At 42.4% G+C, this 25,151-nt stretch overlaps 1 protein-coding gene across 2 annotated transcripts in view; it reads left to right on the forward strand.

The window, feature by feature from the left end:
* Positions 1-25,151, forward strand: part of usp32 (ubiquitin specific peptidase 32) — an 85,874-nt gene that overhangs the window by 38,247 nt on the left and 22,476 nt on the right. Inside the window, exons 6-17 of one of the 2 annotated variants that reach the window (XM_047391935.1) lie at positions 3,323-3,454; positions 4,272-4,379; positions 4,615-4,730; positions 5,744-5,806; positions 6,402-6,485; positions 6,599-6,660; positions 6,832-6,934; positions 8,333-8,519; positions 9,649-9,827; positions 14,520-14,660; positions 16,664-16,829; positions 19,016-19,170. In XM_047391935.1, coding sequence (XP_047247891.1) covers positions 3,323-3,454; positions 4,272-4,379; positions 4,615-4,730; positions 5,744-5,806; positions 6,402-6,485; positions 6,599-6,660; positions 6,832-6,934; positions 8,333-8,519; positions 9,649-9,827; positions 14,520-14,660; positions 16,664-16,829; positions 19,016-19,170 — 1,496 coding nt within the window. The remainder of the gene's footprint in view (positions 1-3,322; positions 3,455-4,271; positions 4,380-4,614; positions 4,731-5,743; positions 5,807-6,401; positions 6,486-6,598; positions 6,661-6,831; positions 6,935-8,332; positions 8,520-9,648; positions 9,828-14,519; positions 14,661-16,663; positions 16,830-19,015; positions 19,171-25,151) is intronic. The other variant, XM_047391936.1, reaches the window with a different exon arrangement.

Consider the following 25,151-nt stretch of genomic DNA (forward strand, 5'->3'; position numbering starts at 1 on the left):
TTTCATTTAGAAACCTTTAAACATCTCTGTGTTTCCTCAAACTTTATTTTGGACCTACACTGTAATTAGCTAACTTTGAGTCTTCTTCCCACAGTAACAGTTTCCACTCCGAAGAGTGCTGTTGTTACTGTGACTTGGCAGCACTTGCGTAATCTGCTGATTTCTCAGTGCGTCTTTAATATTGCAGTGTTTGTTTCCTGTAGTGGGCTCGTGACTTTAGGGGCGGGCGGGTTAGAGGAAGATGTGCAAGAGGGGATCCATTGGAAGGCTGATGAGTTTTATTGATTTGCCATCAGATGCTCAGAATAACAATCACACACTGAAATGATTCCTGTCTTTCAGCAGAAATTGCTGCCATGTTGGGAAAATGATGCTGTCACTGACATTGAGGTCTTTATACATTCACTTTTTCTAGCCAAAGCTCAGAAGCACAGAAGGTCCATGTGCTTTTTCTTGTTGTATGATGATCTCTAAGGAGGAATTTCTTCATTGTTTTGCTGAGGTTGCAGCATCCAACTGACCTTTGAGACTGAGAGGTATTTTTGCCTTGCCTCAGTCCATAACCCTCAATAATTTATCAATCTTACATCCACTCGTCTTGCTAGCTCAATATAGCTCTCTTAATGCTCCACTGTAAATGATTGGTTTTGTTCCCAGTGCTCCCATTTCGGTTTGTTTCAGTCAGGGCTTTAAAACCAGCAGGAACTGCTGCAGTAAACAGGAAAGGTAAACACATTTCTCAGCCTGTGCTGGGCCAACTGTCCTCATGTTTACCTCCAGAACTCAGAATCAGTACCACAGGTAGAGGCAGCGGTCTGTTCTCCACTGCTGCTTCATTTGCATCCTCAATTGATCCTGTGACCAGTAGTTGTTAACACAAACCATCCGGGTGGTTGTTTTGATGGCCTGCTTGGGAAGTGGGTCTACGTTCTCCCAGGAACCGACTGTAATTTGATTGCATGTCTGTATTTTGACACCTGTCATGCGAACAACTACTGTATCAGGCTAGCTGCTGAATCCTATTACCTTAATCTGGGGATTAGCATGTTGAAAGGGGGAGACTACTTCATTGGCCCTGGCAGAGCTTCATACAGTATTCTATATTTATCTGATCTGTCCACCATAAAGCATTCCCTCCAACCCCTCATTCTGTGACAGCTTGATGGTTGTTTTCTTGCTGTGGTTTCCTTCGGTCCTTTAGTTTCTCTGAGTACTGAATTCATCATAAAGCCTGAAAACGTTTCAGATAGGAACTAATCATATGTTCCACATGCAAATCATTCACTTCTGTGTTCTACATTGAGCCATATGTTAAATCTTCTATCAAAATAAAAATAAAAAAAAACACAGTCCGGTGTACACGGATCAGTCTGTTTGTCACGTCAGCTGGTGTTGTGTGGGATATATTCTGCACTGGAAAGATTTGTGGGCCAGATTTTGTTGGCTAGATGACAGGGTCCTGGCATCATCACTGATGACACCTCGGCAGTCATCAATACTTCACAAAATTGGTACAGTGAATGAATCAACGTTGAACCAGTGCTAGAGTTGTGCCTCACTGATACATGTGGAGAATGAGGGCTGGGCTGTGTGGCTCATGTTGCTGAATGCTGGTTATTGCTGTTTCTGAGCGGAAGCTGTCAGAATACAGTTTGTTGTGTGTTGGCGTTAATAGCTGCAATAAAGAGTACCCATGCTGATTCCACACACACTGCTGAAAAGAACAATGAGCCTATAAGTCTCAGAACTGGACCACGGAGCAATGGCCTATTCTGATGAATAATGTTGGCTTTTACTTAATGTGGAGGACTGGGTTCCAGCTTGGTTGCTTACCTGGGGAACACACCAAACCAAGATGCATTATGGGAGGAAGGGAAGCCAGCAGAGTAAGGATGATGATGGTCTCCTGGGCAACCTTGTGTCCTATCATTAATGTGGATATTACTTTGACAAATATCATAATTTTTGAGGTTCTGACTAGGCCACCGAGTCGCAATCCAGACCAGCATTTACAGGATGTGTTTGACAAATGGGCTCAATACACGGAGGCCCCATCTCACCTATTCCAGGACTTAAAGCTAACATCTTGGTGCCAGATACCACAGCTCACCTTCAGGGGATTGAAGTCTATGCCTTAATGGATCAGGGCTGTTTTGGATGCAAAAAACACGACCAACACACAATTAGGCTGGTGGTCATATTTTTATGCTTGACTAATAACCCAATCTATGTTCCAGTTGCTGTTTTTGCCAATGTTATTGTGGTTACTGAAAGTTCCTGTAAAGGTTCTTTAGGGGATAGATTCTTTCACCTCAGCTGCAAATATAACCCAAACCCCAAGATATAGAACCGTTCTTGGCATAAAACCTTAAACAAGGGCCTATTCTAGATTTGTGGTTCCAGACCTCTTTGAATGCCAGCCTCCGTTCTTGTGACAATTCTGGAACGTCTTTTCTCTTAATCGGTCTGAAAGTTCATCACAGTGGATGATTTTCATGGAGTCAGTACTACACTCCCTTTGAGAAGCAGGCTCTTTACAAATTCAGTAAAACAAGACTTATTTCCCTTCTAAATGATGTTGCAAACCTGTGTTGAAACACACAGTGCAGGACATATTTTTGGAACCTTTTTCACCAGGTGAAGGTATTTTGTTGTAAGGATTTTGGATTTGCTCATTGTGAAGAGTGAATATGTGTGTAGGAATACTGGTTGTATTGTAAAAAATGTAACCCAGTACAGATAAAACAATGAACTTATATCTATATTTATTTGATTTTAATGTAAGCACACTTGTAATAAGCAGGTATACTGGTACAGGCAGAATGTGATGCAAGGAAAGTTGTTCTTTTAATTGATTGTGATGCAAAACATGTTGACAGACTTGGTCAGAATAAAATGAGTTTTTTGCTTTTAGAAGTTCATATTGCTGCCAAGGTCAGACTGTAACAGTTTTTATTCATTTTCCTCCACATGGATGAAGCTGGAACTAACATGTTTTGTTCCTTTTAGTTAAACTATGCATTTTCCTTTGATGCCAGTATGAGCTTAATAAAATCCCGTGTACTATAAATGTAGTAAACATTTTACTGTAAAACAAAAGGCTAAATAAATGTTCAGTCAAAGTTTCTAACATCAGTTGGGGGTTTCGTTACTTTAGAGGAGGAACATGAAGTCGGTTCTTTTGAGCTCAGGCAGTTACCACTCCTTTGGAAAATGTCGCTAAACTCTTTGATGATTGGAGCTGGAGTTAATGACCACATTTTCTTGCATTATAGATGTAAAACTATGATACGTGTCTCAGCTGTCTGATCTTGTCCTACAGTGGAGGAGTCTGACATAATAGACTTGGAGAAGCGCTACTGGCTGCTGAAAGCCCAGTCCAGAACCGGCCGCTTTGACTTGGAAACCTTTGTCCCCCTGGTCTCTCCTCCCATCCATGCCTCGCTGAGTGAAGGTAAACCCCATCTTCTTATGCAGTTTATGCAGATATAGATATCCATACAGTGAGAACATATTTAATGGAAACATACAATCTTGGTCTCAAATTTGAAAGATTAGAAGGTGTGAATAAGCATGGAAAAAACAGGACATGGGAAAACATTTGTCTTTGCAGTCTTTATTTCTTGACTGCTTATCGAAATGTTGTATGATCATCCACTCTACCCCACCTTAACTCTGTGGGTTTGGCAGATTCCATCTATAAAGTCTAACCACTGTAGACATATCTGCAGAAAATCCACAGTAAGCCTCTGCCTTTATACTTTAACATGTGGATTGAGAATTCTGGAAATGTGTGTCAGTAAAAATTTGGAATTTTGACCTGAGAAAATGCGTGGAAACCATGGAACTGCTTCTCAACATGTAACCAGGACTTACCGTCCTTCTGAGGCACATTAGAACTCCGTGTTAAACATGTCAACACATCAAGCCTGAATGGGCATATTTATAGCTTCTATTTAACACTTTCCTTAGTACAGAGGTCTAGACCCTGCACTGCTTGCTGAACTCTTGGTTTGTAATTTGGAAATAAACTCTGTGAAACCTTATGTGATCCTTAGGTTTCAGTATTTGGATCCATGATTATTTGGATCCAATGACAGGAATGTGGATCCTTTGCTTTATCTCTGGAATCATTTGTGATCTCCAGTTTACAATCTCTGAATCTCAGTGAGCTCAGAAACAGTCCAAGCAGACTCCAGTTCCCCTCCCTCCAACACATTTGGTCTTTATTACAACATCCAAACATTATTTGTATTTTTCATGCCTTGCAGGCCTTTTTCACGCCTTCGATGAAAATCGGGACAATCACATCGACTTTAAAGAGATCTCTTGTGGACTGTCAGCCTGCTGTAGGGGGCCTGTCGCTGAAAGGCAGAAATGTAAGTCATGCTGTGGTTCTAACTTCTTCTAGATTAATAAAGTCCCTAGAGGGTTCCCATAATCATACACAGCCCCCTTATCAGATGAATTTTCTTCTCTGTGGCTCTAATCTGTAGCCTGAAGTCAACTCTTAACATGAAAATATTTTTTGATTGGTGGGAGCCCTCAAAATTCATATTGTCAGGATTTTTACTGCAGCTTAAAATTATTATTTATTTCTGTTTCCCTCTTCAGTTTGCTTCAAAGTGTTTGATGTGGACCGTGACGGGGTTCTGTCTCGAGATGAGCTCCATGAGATGGTTGTTGCCTTGCTGGAGGTGTGGAAGGATAATCGCACAGACACAATCCCTGTGAGTAAACCCTCAGACTGAGACAGCGTTTGCTTTCCTGGTATGAACGCATCATTTAGTTCAACACAGACCAAGCTGTTCTGTGTGTCTGTGTTAGGGTTTGACTTTAATGGCTGTATAAATTTTAATTCAAACGATCTTTTGAACCTGATGCTCTTATTTGTGGTTTTAAGCTTAAGAAGACATGAACATATGCGAATGTAAGAAGAAACAGCAAGGCTGTTATTCCAGTTCCTACATGCTCTGGATAAGTTTAGTCTAGTATTGGCAATATGCAGTTTGCTTTTATTTCCTGAGTAAACCAAGAAAACAGAGAATGGAAAGAGTTCACAGACTTTATTTTTTATTCTTCTAAAAGAGAGAAATGTAAATGTCTGAAAAATAAATCATAAATTCAAATATATTTAAATTGCATCTTTTATTTTTGGTTTGCCACATCATTTTTCTGGTGTTGGTCTGCTGATTGAGAACTCACAGATAAGTGTGCACACATTCAAAAGGTCTGTTTTGTTGGTTCCATCAAGGTTTTTAACTGGACCTGCGGTTTTTAAACTTGGTCTGGTTTAAATGCCAAGGTATCAACCCTTAGAAACTGTGTTTTAAATAATCTGTATTTTGAGAAGGAAGTCCAGTTCTGTGGTGTTACAGATTTTCATCGGGTATTAAACAGCTATTAACAGCCCTTTACCAAACGGCTGAGTCACAAGCCAAGTTCAGCATTGTGCTTTATGATTTGTGGAACATGCAGATAGTAAATTCTAACTACTGTAGATGAGGTCAGGTTGATGTTTTATAACTAAATGTCCTGTTTGGTAGAAAACCTACATGACATAAAACTTCCTTAGAATTTCAGGTCTTGTAAAAGTACGAAGTTTTGAAATGGAAAAGCTGTGGGAACGTTGTACATCAGTTAAAAGGAAAAAGTATTTGACCTCAGACCCCCAAATGTATTCCCAGGATGTGAGAGCAGGTTTCTCCTGCCTCCCACTGACATGTTGCTGCTGTTCCTGCAGGAGCTGCAGAGTAGCGTGTCAAACATAGTGGAGGAGATTCTGAATATGCACGACACGACCAAGGTGAGACAGCTCTCAGTGCCTCAGCCGTTCCTGGGGTGCTCCCCTTTGGACACATTTCTAAAAATAAGGATGGCTTGCTGATAATACAGCTGGGTGATATGAACAGTTTGGAAAATTATTAAAATACTGTTACACATTGAAAGTCTAGTTTCTAAGATAGCACCTGTTTCAATATAGACTAATAGAACAAATTAAAATACGTAATAAAATAAATGTAACTGAGATTTATTTTCAAAACTAGCAGTACTGTTTAAAAGTGCAAGTATGTTTGAGTATGCAGCGTATATCATCCGTCTTATTAAATTTGGAAGCCTACCTGTATCATTGTTGTTGACATTTTCTATTTTTTTATTATTAAGGAATTTGTTTTGCTACCCAGCAGCCAGTGGTAGTTAATCACAAACTCACACTTGTCCTGAGATGTACTGTAACTGAGGTATAATCCTGAGTTGAAACCTCAGGCTGCTTCAGCTGAATAAGTGACGTCATACCTGAATGCTGACCAGCATGCCACACACACACCATAACCCAGTTACAGTGATATATAAAACGCTTCAGTCTTACCTTACCAGTTTGTTGTTTGGCTCCTCACCAGCTGGGTCACTTGACCCTTGAAGACTACCAGATCTGGAGCGTGAAGAGCGCTTTGGCCAACGAGTTCCTAAACCTGCTCTTTCAGGTTGGTATACCAGCATAGTGTGATTACATTATACTGCTACTGTAAAATAAATACATAATACTACTGTAAAAGTATTTAGTCATGTTCATTTGAATGTGTTTGACTTCCCCCAGGTTTGCCACATAGTGTTGGGCCTCAGGCCTGCCACTCCTGAAGAGGAAGGGCAGATCATCAGGTATTTTACCTCTTTATCTATATTGTGTTTTATGCAATGAGAGTTTTTTTGTTGGATTTACACCTATGGTATTGTGTGTGTGTGTGTGTGTGTGTGTGTGTTTGTGTGTGTGTGTGTGTGTGTGTGTGTGTGTGTTTGTGTGTGTGTGTGTGTGTGCGCGCGCGTGTGCAGGGGCTGGTTAGAGAGGGAGAGCAGACATGGACTGCAGCAAGGCCAGAACTGGTTCCTGATCTCCATGCTGTGGTGGCAGCAGTGGAAAGACTACGTTAAATATGTGAGTAGAGCAGAAGAAAAGAAGCATCAGTTTCATCCAAAACATTGTAAAACATTAAATATTGATTTCGCAAATCAAACTGCTAAATTCTGCATGTATTTGGCTGTATAACAAATGAAATCGCGTCCCTATTTTCTATTGAACGTGATAAAAAGACATTGGCTGCTGTTTGATAACAGACTTGATGCAACCTGTGAGAGATAGATCTTAGTTCCTGTAACTTTGATGAGACCTTTTGGTGTCTTTCACGTCGATCATCCAGTGACCATTGTAACCATCAATATCTTGGTTGATGTATTCTCTGGAGATGGACCAATCACAATTTTCTAGCCTTGTTCTGACCTCTGACCTTCGTGAAAATTTAAATTTTGGTTTATTCCAATTCTCTTAAAGAACTGAATATAAGAGGATGATTACTAAGTTGATATTTTAATCTGTCATTAGCATCTTATATTAGCAGTAAGCATCTCCACATCTCTGTGTGTGTTCCCCAGAGATGTAGTTCCTTAACGCTGAGATTTTCAGAAAAAAACGACATGTTCTGTATCCAGCTTGTTCTATGACAGAGGGTTGAAGGCTGTAACACATTTAGCCTTCTTATATGCTTTAAGTCTCACTCTCTCACATACTGAATGAAATGCTGACATGTGTTGAAAGGCTGTAGCAAAGTTTCATTGTGAGTCCTTTGACCTAATTTGAGACACCTTACTAAAGAGTTGTCTTTGAGTTTTCTGTTTTTACAGCATTTACACCAATAAGTGTAGTCATAAATGTGACCTGGTAGTTCGTACATACACTGATTCACTGATCAAACAGATACTGGACTTTTTAATTTCCAACCAGCTAGTTACTGGTCAGGCCAATTTAGGTGAAAATCGTCTGATTCTGATCTCTCAGTGCATCTTTATTAAAAAAGCTATGTAACAATGTAGAATACCCTGCATTGTTACATAGCATGTAAAAGGTTTGTTACATGTTAACTTTAACCATAAAGCCTGCAGAGCTGTTTTCTGCTTTCCTATAAATGGAAGGTTTTTCCAAATAAACAGCATGATGTCCAGAAGACGAAGTGAAACCTTTAAGACCTAAAGGGATCAGGAAAATGAGCTGATGGCTTGGATTCAGATTTCCAGAATCAAAGTGTCAGTAAGCCTGACACCATTTTATTTGAGCCACCTGTGGGAACGCTTCATTAATGGTAATAACTGCTTCCTGCTTAGTATGTTTTTCACTTTTAAACCCAACATGTGTTTTCGGTGTCTTTAGAGTCCCCGACATGTTCCAGCCATTTTCTCACTGTATGTTTTACATTAGCTGTGGTTATCATGGTAGCCACCATTAACCACTAACCACTTTGAACACTGACAGGACAGTCCCTGCTATTGTCTTCCTGTCCAGGAGCATAAAGGCATCGTTGTGGAACAGCCGTCCATTCTGAGCTCACTCAGAGCCCCAATGGCCACAGCCACTGTGGCGCCCACACATCCTGACAGACTTACGGGTCTGGGATCCTTTGGCCCTTCCAGCCCCTCAGATGAGAAGTCCCCTGATGCTGTGTCCAGTGCTTCAGAAGCGACAGAAACCGGTCAGTCATCTTAAATAGTTCATAATACAGAGTCCATAGTTACTTAACCTGTTGAAGTTTGTTAATGTGAAAATAAGTAAGTGGCAGTTTTTAGATTTGGTTCATTAGTTCATGTAGTCTATTAAATGTACTATCAGGGTACATTAGAAGATACCCAGTCAGGTTGCAGGGAAGCTGGTGCCTCCAGCAGTCTATGGGCAACACACAAACAACCAAGCATACACTCATTCACACACATAAGGGCAATTTAGAGAGACCAATTAATCTAACAATGGGAGGAAGCCGGAGTACCCGGTGAGAACCAGGTACTCCCCACATGCACAGGCAGAACATGAAAACTCCATGCACAAAGACCCCCGGCCGGGAGTCGAACTCAGGACCTTCTTGCTGCAAGGCAACAGTGCTACCAACTGTGCCACCGTGTACAAAGATTCAGAGCTATTCACATAAAGTTGAAGAAGATATGGCTCAAATGTAAGACAGGTCCTTGTGTTCTTTTTGGTCAGCAGTGGTTCTGGCCTTGAAACTGTCCCATAGATGCCCTTTTCTCTGGTCTCTGTCTGATTGTTGATTCATGAACACTGACCTTAAATGAGCTAAGTGAGAACTGCAAAGATTTAGATGATGTTCTGGGTTCTTTTGTGACCTCCTGGATGAGTCCTCGATGCGCTCTTGGAGAAATGTTGTTAGGCCTGCCATGCCTGGCGAGGTTCACACATGTTCTATAATGACTCTCACTGTAGTTTGGTGGAGATCTAAAACCATTGGAAATAACTTTGTGACTTTTTTCAGATTAATAAATGTCGGTGTATAATCTGTTCTTGAGTTTCTTTAGACGTGTTGCTTTTCGAAATCTTTTAGCCTATTTCATATTGTTTGACGGATTTTATTTAGTTCCCATCTAAAAAGTGAGGCTTGGCTGTCCAGTTAGTTAAACGTTGCCCTCAAATACCAACTTTTCTTTAAAAAGTCTGCCGTAAAATATTCCTCATTCCTCAAGAATTAGCGTTATGTTACTGCAGTATGTACTAGATGAGCTGTCTCATCTGACAGTTTTGTTATGTAACAGCATTTTTCAGACGTTTGCTACGGTTGTTGACTCTTATCTCCTCCCTCCATGCCCCAACAGCACTGAGTCCTCAGCTTGCTCCATCAGCAGCAGAGAGTTGTTTCGCCCGTCAGCACAACATATCAGAAAATAACAATCAGTGTTTTTCTGGAGCCAATGGCCACCTGCCCTCCCAGCTGACAGCACAAAGGCCTGGAGCCATCGACAACCAGTCTCTGGTCACCACCGATCCCATAAAGGCAAGAAATGGTTTTTCCTAAATCCTGTACACACTCATAAATTTCAGAATTGTATTTAAAGGTTCTTCCATATACAGACCCAATCCAAAAGAATATGAAGCAATAAACATTTCATTAAAAGTTTTAAAAAATGTATTAATCACTTTACATCCACATATTTTAATGGATTGTATTGCAGATTTAAGTGGACTGAAAAGGATGCATAGTTTTCAATATTTTTGCTAAAATAAATGTGAAAATTGTTTTGTCATTTGCATTCACTCCCATTTACTCTGATACCCCCAAATAAAATGGTAGCTTTAGAGGAACTGCAGTTACCCACAACATAGGTGGAGGTTTTTGTTGACAGAAGAACTATTAGTCATGTTCTCTGCAAGACGAAAGCCATTGTTGGAAGAAATCCTTTAGAAATATCATTCACAGTTGACCACAAACCATATAGAGAGCACAGAAATCATGTGAAAGAAAGTGCTCTGGTCAGGTTTGCTAACGTTTTGGCCTGTACCTTAAATGCTGTATGGTTGAAAGTTAACACTGCACATCACCTTGGACAGATCATGGCCACAGTGAAACACGGTGGTGGCAGCATCATTTTGTGGAAATGCTGTTCTTTATTAGGGACACAGAAAGGGAGTCAGTGTTGATGGGAATATGGCCTAAGCTAAATGCAAAAACAGGAACACCTGTCAAAGGTTATAAAAGACTTAATACTGGGGCTGATGTTTACCTTCCAGCAGGACAATGACCTTGAGCATAAAGCTGGAACCACAATGGAATGGTTTAGATCCGTGCAAATTCATGTGTTAAAGTTTCCTAGTCAAAGTCTAATTCAGATTCTGTGGCAAGCGTTAAAAATTGCTGTTCACATACAGTCTCCATCTGGTCTGAAAGATCTTGAATTGTTTTGCATTGAAGAAAGGGCAAACATTTCAGTCTAAGCTAGAGCTGCACTGTATATCATATCACAATTTTTACTATAATATCAGTTTTTACATCATCTCAATAGCAAAGGACTGCATGCATGCAATATATGGAAGAATTTAATATCTCATGTGTTATGCATTCATGCTCTGTACATCCAGAACATATTTGGTCTCCAACTCCTCTTAATGCCCACAACGGGAGTACTTCTTCATGATAATCATAATATTTTATTAATATCTTCATCATAATAAAATATTTTCCTGATTTGCTCCAGCCCTACTCTAGATGTGCATACCTGGTAGAGACATACTCCAAAAAATCTTCAGCTGTAAATATTTGCTTCTACATAGTACCTTCTCAGAAGGCATGAATACAAATGGTAAAAATTTACAAATCTGAAAGCAATCTTTCCTTTCATCAGACTTCACAATTAAGCACTATTTAATCTGAGTCTTTTACATAGAATCTTAGTAAAATACACTGCTCAAAAAAATTAAAGGGAACACTTAAACAACACAATATAACTCCAAGTAAATCAAACTTCTGTGAAATCAAACTGTCCACTTAGGAAGCAACACTGATTAACAATCAATTTCACATGATGTTGTGCAAATGTAATAGACAACAGGGGGAAATCTTTGGCGATTAGCAAGACACACTCAATAAAGGAGTGGTTCTGCAGGTGGGGACCACAGACTACTTCTCAGTACCTATGCTTTCTGGCTGATGTTTTGGTCACTTTTGAATGTTGGTGGTGCTTTCACACTCGTGGTAGCATGAGACGGACTCTACAACCCACACAAGTGGCTCAGGTAGTGCAGCTCATCCAGGATGGCACATCAATGCGAGCTGTGGCAAGAAGGTTTGCTGTGTCTGTCAGTGTAGTGTCCAGAGCCTGGAGGCACTACCAGGAGACAGGCCAGTACACCAGGAGACGTGGAGGAGGTCGTAGGAGGGCAACAACCCAGCAGCAGGACCACTACCTCCGCCTTTGTGCAAGGAGGAACAGGAGGAGCACTGCCAGAGCCCTGCAAAATGACCTCCAGCAGGCCACAAATGTGTATGTGTCTGCACAAACGGTTAGAAACCGACTCCATGAGGATGGTATGGGGGCCCGACGTCCACAAATGGGGGTTGTACTCACAGCCCAACACCATGCAGGACGCTTGGCATTTGCCAGAGAACACCAGGATTGGCAAATTCGCCACTGGTGCCCTGAGCTCTACACAGATGAAAGCAGGTTCACACTGAGCACATGTGACAGACGTGACAGAGTATGGAGACACCGTGGAGAGCGATCTGCTGCCTGCAACATCCTTCAGCATGACTGGTTTGGCAGTGGGTCAGTAATGGTGTGGGGTGGCATTTCTTTGGAGGGCCGCATGGCCCTCCGTGTGCTCGCCAGAGGTAGCCTGACTGCCATTAAGTACCGAGATGAGATCCTCATACCCCTTGTGAGACCATATGCTGGTGCGGTTGGCCCTGGGTTCCTCCTAATGCAGGACAATGCTACACCTCATGTGGCTGGAGTGTGTCAGAAGTTCCTGAAAGATGAAGACATTGAAGCTATGGACTGGCCCGCTCGTTCCCCAGACCTGAATCCGATTGAGCACATCTGGGACATCATGTCTCGCTCCATCCACCAACGTCACGTTGCACCACAGACTGTCCAGGAGTTGGCGGATGCTTTAGTCCAGGTCTGGGAGGAGATCCTTCAGACCATCTGCCGTCTCATCAGGAGCATGCCCAGGCGTTGAAGGGAGGTCATACAGGCACGTGGAGGCCACACACAATACTGAGCCTCATTTTGACTTATTTTAAGGACATTACATCAAAGTTGGATCAGCCTGTAGTGTGTTTTTCCAATTTAACTTTGTGTGTGACTCCAAATCCAGGCCTCCATTGGTTAATAAATTTGATTTCCATTGATGATTTCAGTGTGATTTTGTTGTCAGCACATTCAACTTTGTACAGAACAAAGTATTCAATGAGAATATTTCATTCATTCAGATCTAGGATGTGTTATTTGAGTGTCCCTTCATTTTGTTATTAGCAGTGTATATTTTGTAATTATAACATTACAAAATATGAAAAGGTTCATACAGTATGAGAACGTTTTGCGTTGTACTTTACTAAACTGGATAGAAGTCAGTGTTTTCGCTTATGATGCAAGTCTTCCACAAGCTTGTCAGCTTTGCTTCTAGATATGTTTGGCATCTGAGAATAGAAGCAGCCTCAGAGAGGACTCCAGTATGATGTGCTCCACCCCAGGTTTACCTTACAATCCTACATTTGCGCTGTCTTAGGCTTATACAAGTATATCATCCAAGCTTTTGGTAATTAAGCAATGCTAATGCTTTAGTGAGCAGATAAATGAAAAAGAACTGTTTTATTTTGTGGCCGTGGAACACTGGACCAGCTCTATACCCTCTACTGGGTGCTCGAGGGTTCATGGGAGTTTGCCCAACCGGTTCACATGTGTTTTGTGGACCTGGAGAAGGCATTTGACTGTGTCCCTCGTGATGCCATGTGGGGGGTGCTCCAGGAGTATGGAATCGGGGGCCCTTTATTTGGGGCCATCCGGTCCCTGTACGAGCGGAGCAGGAGTTTGGTCCGCATTGCCGGCACTAAGTCGGACCTGTTCCCGGTGCATGTTGGATTCCGGCAAGGCTGCCCTTTGTCACCGGTCCTGTTCATAACTTTTATGGACAGGATATCTAGGCGCAGTCAAAGGCCAGAGGGGGTCTGGTTTGGGGACCATTGGATTTCGTCTCTTCTTTTTGCAGATGACATGGTCCTACTGGTCCCCTCTTGCCAAGACCTACAGCACGCGCTGGGGCGGTTCGCAGCCGAGTGTGAAGCGGCTGGGATGAGGATCAGCTCCTCCAAGTCCGAGGCCATGGTACTCGACCAGAAAAGGGTGGCTTGTCCTCTTCAGGTTGGAGGGGAGTTCCTGCCTCAAGTGGAGGAGTTTAAGTATCTCGGGGTCTTGTTCACGAGTGAGGGAAGAATGGAGCGGGAGATCGACAGACGGATCGGTGCAGCTGCCACAGTAATGGGGGCGCTGTGCCGGTCCGTTGTGGTGAAGAGAGAGCTGAGCCGAAAAGCAAATTCAATTTACCGGTCGGTCTACGTTCCTACCCTCACCTATGGCCATGAACTTTGGGTCATGACCGAAAGAACGAGATCCCGGATACAAGCGGCTGAAATGAGCTTCCTCCGTGGATTGCCGGGCACTCCCTTAGAGATAGGGTGAGGAGCTCGGCCATCCGGGAGGGGCTCGGAGTAGAGCCGCTGCTCCTCCACATTGAGAGGAGCCAGTTGAGGTGGCTCGGGCATCTATACCGGATGCCTCCTGGACGCCTTCCTCGGGAGGTGTTCCAGGCACGTCCCACCGGGAGGAGGCCCAGGGGACGGCCCAGGACACGCTGGAGGGACTATGTCTCTCGGCTGGCCTGGGAACGCCTTGGGCTCCCTCTGGAGGAAGTGTCTGGAGAGAGGGACGTCTGGGCATCTCTGCTGAGTCTGCTGCCCCCGCGACCCAGTCCCGGATAAGCGGAAGACGACGAGTACGAGTACAAGCTTGATTTTAGTTTGGTTGCAGAGGTTCTCACTTGAAATCCACTTGTGTGTTTTTTGTTGCCTGGAACCAGATGATGTTTCTATTTAGTTTTTATCTGTACTGTTTACTGTAATAATAGAAGCCTGACAGCTTGTACATGGTCTTTTTTGTGCTTTTTTATCTTACATGTGCTCTGTCCCCTGCAGGCCCCTACATTAACTATGGAGGGTGGAAGGCTGAAGCGCTCTTTGCAGCTGGTGCCTGGTAGAGACTTTGAGATGGTGCCAGAGCCAGTGTGGCGGGCACTCTACCACTGGTACGGTGCCAACCTGAGCCTGCCTCGACCGGTGAGTGAATGGAGCACACCAGCTCAGTGTTACCATGAGGCTGGGTGTAATAGTATCCCATACACTGGAAAAAACAGCATAGAACGTCTTCAAGACTGAACTACTGACCTTTTTCGGATTCAAATCCAGACAACTTTATTAGGCACATAAGCAGTTGATTTGCAGCCTCCTGGGCAGGTTTAGTGAGAACTGTGAGTAAGTTCTGGGGTAAGTATGTTCATACCCTGGGTTTTCGATTTCAGACAGTCAGGTAGTGTTTACCCTGAGTTAAGTTACCCCTGCCACATACTCTGTGAACCAACCCTGCTTGGTAGCAGGGTTTATTGAACCCAGGGTTTGGTCTACATTTTTGTTGAGATCTGGCACAAAGAAAGTGTCAGAAATGGTGTGATCTTTTCTGGAGGAGCCTGGAGACGTTGGTGTGCAATTACTGTGCAGAAATCTACATCAGAAGAGGGTGATCAGACCATGATTTATAACATTTCCCTTTAGGATTAATAAAGTATTTTTGAATTGAATTAGATGTCTTATCACTTTCTCATTTAATTTATTTTTGATCACAAACATTTATTAAAGTCAGATTGTCCTCCTTTGCCGAGTGGTCTGTGTCTCTGGCTCTCACGCAGGGTACTGGGTTTCGAAGCCCAACTGAGATTTTAGTTTAGTTCTGTTCTTTTGTGTTATCATCGGGTACAAATAGCTTAGGTTTAGTTAAATTTCATTTTCAAACAGAGTTTTTAAACAGGAGCCTCCCCTCCCCACCGTTGGACAGTAGATCTTTGTGACTTGGGCATTTATAAGTAGCTTTGCAGTCTAAGAAACTGTTGGCACCCCTGCTGTACAGTTGTGTGGTGTTCCCTAGTCACAGATCCACGAGACTCATAAAAGAAGAATCCTACAGGATTGCAGGGATCAGTGAGAGCAGTAATTTAATCTGTATCACATTTGAGACTTCAAGCATTATCTATTGATATATTTCTGGGTTTCCAGGCATAATTGGCTGCATACATGACAGTTACACTCACTGCTCCTTCACTACACAAAGGAGATTATGTTTTATTTGTTTTCTGTTTTATATTATATTGCACAGTTCTTACATTGATGTTGTCACCAATGCCAGCTGACTATGCTGCACCTCTAATTTAATTCATCTGAGTATGCTTGTTGATAACCACACAGTATGTTCATAAATACATTTCATTTATCCTGGGTTTTATTCTGCTTTACTTTACAGCCTGATTGTTTTTCCCGACTGGTTCTTAAAGCTTTTAGTCTGGTAACTTTTTCTATGGTTTTAGTGATGCATAAACCTGTATTCTTTCTTCATCTTTTGCTTTGTTGCTGAGACACCGAAAGTTTCTCACAATAAAGAATTTTCTATTCTATTCTGTTCTGTTCTGTATTAAATACATTTAATCAATACAAATGTAGTTGACATAACAGCTAATTGTAGTTTTGTATTGTGAAGATCATATGTGATGCAGCCACATAATCAGCAACGTTTCTTTGGCAAATTTTATTGTAAAACTATAAAAGCAACAAGATACTGTTGGATTGGACTGGGCCGGATGCTCTCTCTCCTCCATGTTTACTTGCATGCTTTCCTTCCTGCTTACTTTAACTTCGTATCTTATACTTCTCAAGCGCACCTTCGAAAGCTTCTGGGTTTTCAAAATAAAACTGCTCACACTCTCCACTCGTTAATACCACCGACATAACTATGCATGTTAATTGAATCCTCCGCGCCCTAGTACCACTAGACCAAAGCCTGGTACTGCTCCAAGGCCCGGTGGTTGGAGACCTTTTGCTCTATTTGTTGGACTGTAGATGCGTTGAACTTTATGACTTAGATTTCACAAAGTTGGTCTCACTTTGGAGTAAACCCTAATAAACCAAAACGTCTTGGCATGTCCCTTGATGTTGCCCTCTGTTTAACTATTCTGCTCTTCCAGGACCAGTTGCTTCACTGGTAACTACCATAACTTTCCTCTCTACTCCTGCAGGTTATCCTGGAAAGCAAGATTGGTCAAGCAGAGCTGGAACTCTTCCCCCGCTACCTCCTCTTTCTCCGCCAGCAGCCCGCCACCCGGTCCCCCCAGTCCAACATCTGGGTCAATATGGGTATGACCAGCCTGCGAATGTTCCCACCGTATTTGCCACCACCAAGAGGTAACGTAAGCCTGCAGCAAGACCAGAGCAAGCCGTCGATCAATGCTTCCTTGAGCAGTCCCGCAACTCCCCCCGTTAATCTTCCTCGTGTGGACTCATCCAAGCCAGGCAGGGGATTACCCAGTGGCCCATGAAAGGCTAATCATTATGAAAGTTGAATAATTGAGTTTTTCCAATCTCCACAGCTTTGGAGTGATGGCATGACAGAGAAAGGAAAAACATTGTGAAAAACATCCTTGGGTCCCTATAAGTCAGTGTTTTGTAGATCAGCCTTTTGCTGCAGTTGCACAAGCCAGCTCTGCATATTTAGAGACAAATCATTCCTCGTGCTGCTTTGTAAAATGGCTCAAGTTCAGTCGGATTGGATAAGGTGGATCTGAGAACAGCCACAGGTCCTTGATTAGGTTTAAGTCTGGACTTTAATTGAGCCATTGTAACAAATCAATATGCTTTGATCTAAACCATTGTACTGCTTCTGTGGCTGTATGTTTAAGGTCATCAAGCTGGAAGGTAAACCTCTGCCCCTGTCCCAAGTATTTTGCAACATTTAGCAGGGTTTCTTCCAGCATTGTGTTATATTCAGCTCGATCCATCTTTCCATCATCTCTGACGAGCTTTCCAGTCCCTGCTGAGGAAACACATTCCCACGCCACCACCATGTTTTACTGTCAAAATGGTGTGTTCACCATTGTCAAAACAGTGTGTTCAGGGTGATGTGCAGTGTTGCTTTTTGGTTAACATGGTCAGCCTTGTCTCAGTAGGTTCACAGTTGCTCTGTGAGATGTTCAAAGCTTAGTATATTGTTCTACAGCCAAGCCCTGCTTTTAACTTCTCCATGTCTTCCAGCTGGACTATGTCTATGAGGTACGTGACCTCTGAAGGCAATTGGTGGCACTGGGTTTGGTTTAGGGGTATCAGAGTAAGGGAAACCATGTGCCCCTTTCCTTCTATTTTACCATTATGTTGTACTTTCTGTAAGTTTATCACATAAAGTCCCAGTAACATTTATGGGGGGTTAACATGAGCAGAGGTGGAAAGGATTGGGGAATGAATAAATGTTTTATAATGAAACGTTACCATCATGACATGGTGTCCTGTTTTATAGATGCAATGCCAGGAAGTAACAGAAATACTTCACAATATTTAAAAACCTCTTCAGTTTAATCTTAGTCTACATCATGACCTTTCTTGCTCTAAGATTTGAGGTCCCCCATTGTGGATCTTTATGGCTCTTCCTACTACAATAATATGGTAAAGATCACGAATACAGACTGTTACCATCAGGCCAAAGATACAGTGTTCCACAGTTTAATAAAGGTTCACCGAGAAATGCTTTTGTTCATCAGTCAATCCTGAAGCTAAACTTCAAACATTAACCAGCATGGAATGCCATTGTCTACTCATCTTACCATGTGTACTTTTTGATTCCATCTGTCTGTAAACAATAATGCTGTGATGTAAGACCACTTTCAGACCTGTTCTGACAATAAAGGAATATCATATTTTAAAGAAACTATATTTAGAGCCTCTCACATAATAAGAAAAGCTTCACTTGACCTCGGTGTTTAATTTCTCTGCTGATGAACATCTGAGCTTTAATGGACATTTAGAAAGTAATTTCAGCCCTAATCCAGTTTGGGATGCTCTTGCTGACATCAGCACTCAGTATGAGAGCGCTTCTCCAAATCATGTCATCAGATCCGGTTTCTGCCCCAGAACAGCGTTGGCTTCTATTCTCACTCACACTTGGATTACTGCCAGGCCACTGAGGCCCTCGGGATAAATATCCAGGATAAACAAATGTACAGGCTGCTTCACTGTGTGTTATGAGGGAAAAGCAAAGCTGTGTAGATGGGAATGACACTACCAGAGTTTCTAATATTTTTCAGTCACAATCAGTTGAATGACTAAATAACATGTTTAATTGATTAGATTGTGTTTGAATTCATTGGCGCTGAGCCCTAAATTCACCAAGTTGATTTACTGATTATTTGACCAATCATGCCTGCATTGATTGACCAACGAGCCCCTTTCTTGCTGCTTTCTTACAACTAATCCTCAATCAGCTGATGGTTGTTGTTTGTTGCATCTGTGAGCTTGTGTGTTGGATGAAAGGTCGGGTTCTCATCATGATTGTTTCTCCTGTGATTAGGTCAGTGTCTAAATGTGGGTTTTTATTCTTGCAGGAAACGTCCCATCTCCAAACGCTCCTCTGAAGAGGATGCTGGCCTACACCGGCTGCTTCAGCCGCATGGCCACCATCAAGGACATCCACCTGTACCTGTCACAGAGGCTCCGCATCAAGGAGGAGGACATGAGGCTCTGGCTTTACAACAGCGAGGTAAGCAAAGATTGTGATTGTTCTGCATTTATTGTTAGTGGTTGACATAGTACTCCGCAGGGATGACAGAGAAGGAGAAAGATGGTGACGTATCTTACCCTGCTCTCTCACTCCAAGACTGCTCGACTAAACCTGCATTTCTTGATTTGTTGTTACAGGTCCTTCTCAAAATATTAGCATATTGTGATAAAGTTCATTATTTTCCATAATGTCATGATGAAAATTTAACATTCATATATTTTAGATTCATTGCACACTAACTGAAATATTTCAGGTCTTTTATTGTCTTAATAGGGATGATTTTGGCATACAGCTCATGAAAACCCAAAATTCCTATCTCACAAAATTAGCATATTTCATCCGACCAATAAAAGAAAAGTGTTTTTAATACAAAAAACGTCAACCTTCAAATAATCATGTACAGTTATGCACTCAATACTTGGTCGGGAATCCTTTTGCAGAAATGACTGCTTCAATGCGGCGTGGCGTGGAGGCAATCAGCCTGTGGCACTGCTGGGGTCTTATGGAGGCCCAGGATGCTTCGATAGCGGCCTTTAGCTCATCCAGAGTGTTGGGTCTTGAGTCTCTCAACGTTCTCTTCACAATATCCCACAGATTCTCTATGGGGTTCAGGTCAGGAGAGTTGGCAGGCCAATTGAGCACAGTGATACCATGGTCAGTAAACCATTTACCAGTTGTTTTGGCACTGTGAGCAGGTGCCAGGTCGTGCTGAAAAATGACATTTTCATCTCCATAAAGCTTTTCAGCAGATGGAAGCATGAAGTGCTCCAAAATCTCCTGATAGCTAGCTGTATTGACCCTGCCCTTGATAAAACACAGTGGACCAACACCAGCAGCTGACACGGCACCCCACACCATCACTGACTGTGGGTACTTGACACTGGACTTCTGGCATTTTGGCATTTCCTTCTCCGCAGTCTTCCTCCAGACTCTGGCACCTTGATTTCCGAAAGGCATGCAGAATTTGCTTTCATCCGAAAAAAGTACTTTGGACCACTGAGCAACAGTCCAGTGCTGCTTCTCTGTAGCCCAGGTCAGGCACTTCTGCCGCTGTTTCTGGTTCAAAAGTGGCTTGACCTGGGGAATGTGGCACCTGTAGCCCATTTCCTGCACACGCCTGTGCACGGTGGCTCTGGATGTTTCTACTCCAGACTCAGTCCACTGCTTCCGCAGGTCCCCCACGGTCTGGAATCGGCCCTTCTCCACAATCTTCCTCAGGGTCCGGTCACCTCTTCTCGTTGTGCAGCGTTTTCTGCCACACTTTTTCCTTCCCACAGACTTCCCACTGAGTTGCCTTGATACAGCACTCTGGGAACAGCCTATTCGTTCAGAAATGTCTTTCTGTGTCTTACCCTCTTGCTTGAGGGTGTCAATAGTGGCCTTCTGGACATGATTGGGGTTTTGAATGATGAACCAGGCTGGGAGTTTTAAAGGCCTCAGGAATCTTTTGCAGGTGTTTAGAGTTAACTCGTTGATTCAGATGATTAGGTTCATAGCTCGTTTAGAGACCCTTTTAATGATATGCTAATTTTGTGAGATAGGAATTTTGGGTTTTCATGAGCTGTATGCCAAAATCATCCGTATTAAGACAATAAAAGACCTGAAATATTTCAGTTAGTGTGCAATGAATCTAAAATATATGAATGGTAAATTTTCATCATGATATTATGGAAAATAATGATCTTTATCACAATATGCTAATATTTTGAAAAGGACCTGTAGTTCGTTTGAATCTAGAAAAGAATAAACCTGATGCAGAAAAGCACCAATTATTCTGTCTGCTGCTAGAATGATCTAACATACTGACTATTGCTGTATGTTAGCTTCAAGATTTTTTATTTTTATTTTGATAACATAGACTTATGCAAATATATTGAATGAACACCTGCTGAATGTTAGATGCCAACTTCTGACTGATTTTTGGAATAATCTTGACCCATTTTCCAGAGAGAGAAAAAAAAGATTAGTTTTTCGATTTTTTTAAATTGTTACAAAGAAAAGAATCTGAGAATTCAACTTGTTAATTATGTTGAGAATGAACAAAGATAGGCCTCAGATCAGATCTGAGTGCAGCTCCAAAGGAAAACATTTTAAATGACTTTTTTTTATTAACTCTATGTATTATGTAAGAGTTGGTCTAGTTTAACTTTATTTAATTTAAACATTAACATTAATCATCTATATAATTCTGAGTGATTAAAAGAGAAGTGAAATTTAAAATCTTTACACAGCTGCGGTCTGATTCTACCAAACTGATATTACCTGGATAATTGGCCTGTATGAAAAGTAACACACCTTTAGTTTCCACACCATGACTGTTTGTCTTTTACATGATTTGTCTTTGACAAAAACAGAGCATGTACTGGAGCTTTCTTTCTTCCAGCTGATTACCAGTTTGTAGCAAGAAGGCATGAAGGGTTTTGGCTGTTATACTCTGTGCTCCTTGCATCTGGAGAAATCTCCTGTCACTTTTGCACATTCTGTGTTCTCACTGAAATGATTTTAATCCATAGGTATAGATATAAATGACAATGTTTGCAGTTTTAAAAGTGTAATTTATGATAACTTGAAAACTGGAAATGACCCATGCCTAGGTATAACGTGTCTTGGTGTAACTGTACCTTGTTATCACCATACCTTGGTATGACGATGCTTCGGTATAACCGTACCTTGGTATGACCATGCCTTGGTATAGCCGTACCTTGGCATGACCATGCCTTGGTATGACCGTACCTTGGTATGATCATGCCTTGGTATTACCATGCCTCGGTATAACTTTACCTTGGTATCACCGTGCTTAGGTATGACCATGCCTTGGTATAACCATGCCTTGGTATAACTGTACCTTGGTATCACTGTGCCTAGGCATGACCATGCCTTGGTATAAATGTATCTTGGTATTACCGTGCCTTGGTATGACTGTACCTTGGTATGACCATGCCTTGGTATAACCATGCCTTGGTATAACTGTACCTTGTTATGACTGTACCTTGGTATGACAATGCTTCGGTATAACTGTACCTTGGTATGACCATACCTTGGTATGACCGTGCCTTGGTATCACCTTGCCTTGGTAGGACCGTACCTTGGTATCACTGTACCTTGGTATCACCGTGCCTTGGTATTACCGTGCCTTGGTATAACCATGCCTTGGTATAACTGTACCTTAGTATGACCGTGCCTTGGTATTACCGTAACTTGGTATTACCGTGCCTTGGTATAACCATGCCTTGGTATAACTGTACCTTAGTATGACCGTACATTGGTATTACCGTGCCTTGGTATGACCATGCCTTGGTATAACTGTACCTTGGTATCACCGTGCCTTGGTATGTACATTGTTATAACCATGCCTTGGTATAACCGAACCTTGTTATGACCGTACCTTGGTATGACCATGCCTTGGTTTGACCGTACCTTGGTATGACCGTACCTTGGTATGACCATGCCTTGGTATAACCATACCTTGGTATCACCGTGCCTTGGTATGTACATTGTTATAACCATGCCTTGGTATAACTGTACCTTGGTATCACCGTGCCTTGGTAGGACCATGCCTTGGTATAACTGTACCTTGTTATGACTGTACCTTGGTATGACCATGCCTTGGTATAACCGTACCTTGGTATGACCATGCCTTGGTATAACCATACCTTGGTATCACCGTGCCTTGGTATGACCGTACCTTGGTATTACCATGCCTTGGTATGACAATGTCTTGGTATAACTGTACCTAGGTATCACCTTGCCTTGGTATGACCATGCCTTGGTATAACTGTACCTTGGTATCACAGTGCCTTGGTATGACCATGCCTTGGTATAACCATGCCTTGGTATAACTGTACCTTTGTATTATCATGCCTTGGTATGACTGTACCTTGGTATGACTAAGCCTTGGTATAGCTGTACCTTGGTATGACCGTACCTTGGTATGACTGTACCTTAGTATGACCGTACTTTGGTATCACTGTGTCTTGGTATGACCATGCCTTGGTATAACTGTACCTTAGTATGACCGTGCCTTGGTATTACCGTACATTGGTATTACCGTGCCTTGGTATGACCATGCCTTGGTATAACTGTACCTTGGTATCACCGTGCCTTGGTATAACCATGCCTTGGTATAACCAAACCTTGTTATGACCGTACCTTGGTATGACCATGCCTTGGTTTGACCGTACCTTGGTATGACCGTACCTTGGTATGACCATGCCTTGGTATAACTGTACCTTGGTATCACCGTGCCTTGGTAGGACCATGCCTTGGTATAACTGTACCTTGTTATGACTGTACCTTGGTATGACCATGCCTTGGTATAACCGTACCTTGGTATGACCATGCCTTGGTATAACCATACGTTGGTATCACCGTGCCTTGGTATGACCGTACCTTGGTATTACCATGCCTTGGTATGACAATGTCTTGGTATAACTGTACCTAGGTATCACCTTGCCTTGGTATGACCATGCCTTGGTATAACTGTACCATGGTATCACAGTGCCTTGGTATAACCATGCCTTGGTATAACCATGCCTTGGTATAACTGTACCTTGGTATTACCGTGCCTTGGTATGACTGTGTCTTGGTATGTCCATGCCTTGGTATAACTGTACCTTGGTATCACCGTGCCTTGGTATAACCATGCCTTGGTATAACTGTACCTTGGTATGACCATGCCTTGGTATAACCGTACCTTGGTATGACCATGCCTTGGTATAACCATACGTTGGTATCACCGTGCCTTGGTATGACCGTACCTTGGTATTACCATGCCTTGGTATGACAATGTCTTGGTATAACTGTACCTAGGTATCACCTTGCCTTGGTATCACCTTGCCTTGGTATGACCGTACCTTGGTATAACCATACCTTGGTATCACAGTGCCTTGGTATAACCATGCCTTGGTATAACTGTACCTTAGTATGACCGTACCTTGGTATAACTGTGTCTTGGTATGTCCATGCCTTGGTATAACTGTACCTTGGTATCACCGTGCCTTGGTATAACCATGCCTTGGTATAACTGTACCTTGGTATTACCGTGCCTTGGTATAACCATGCCTTGGTATAACTGTACCTTAATATGACCGTACCTTGGTATTACCGTGCCTTGGTATTACCGTGCCTTGGTATGAACGTACCTTGATATTACCGTGCCTTGGTATGACAATGTCTTGGTATAACTGTACCTAGGTATCACCGTGCCTTGGTATCACCTTGCCTTGGTATGACCGTACCTTGGTATAACCATACCTTGGTATCACAGTGCCTTGGTATAACCATGCCTTGGTATAACTGTACCTTAGTATGACCGTACCTTGGTATAACTGTGTCTTGGTATGTCCATGCCTTGGTATAACTGTACCTTAGTATGACCGTACCTTGGTATTACCGTGCCTTGGTATTACCGTGCCTTGGTATAACCATGCTTTGGTATAACTGTACCTTAGTATGACCGTACCTTGGTATTACCGTGCCTTGGTATGACCATGCCTTGGTATAACTGTACCTTGGTATCACCGTGCCTTGGTATAACCATGCCTTGGTATAACCGAACCTTGTTATGACCGTACCTTGGTATGACCATGCCTTGGTTTGACCGTACCTTGGTATGACCGTACCTTGGTATGACCATGCCTTGGTATAACTGTACCTTGGTATCACCGTGCCTTGGTAGGACCATGCCTTGGTATAACTGTACCTTGTTATGACTGTACCTTGGTATGACCATGCCTTGGTATAACCGTACCTTGGTATGACCATGCCTTGGTATAACCATACGTTGGTATCACCGTGCCTTGGTATGACCGTACCTTGGTATTACCATGCCTTGGTATGACAATGTCTTGGTATAACTGTACCTAGGTATCACCTTGCCTTGGTATGACCATGCCTTGGTATAACTGTACCATGGTATCACAGTGCCTTGGTATAACCATGCCTTGGTATAACCATGCCTT

This window comes from Girardinichthys multiradiatus, chromosome 18 (assembly GCF_021462225.1).
Source record: "Girardinichthys multiradiatus isolate DD_20200921_A chromosome 18, DD_fGirMul_XY1, whole genome shotgun sequence".
NCBI lineage: Eukaryota > Metazoa > Chordata > Actinopteri > Cyprinodontiformes > Goodeidae > Girardinichthys > Girardinichthys multiradiatus.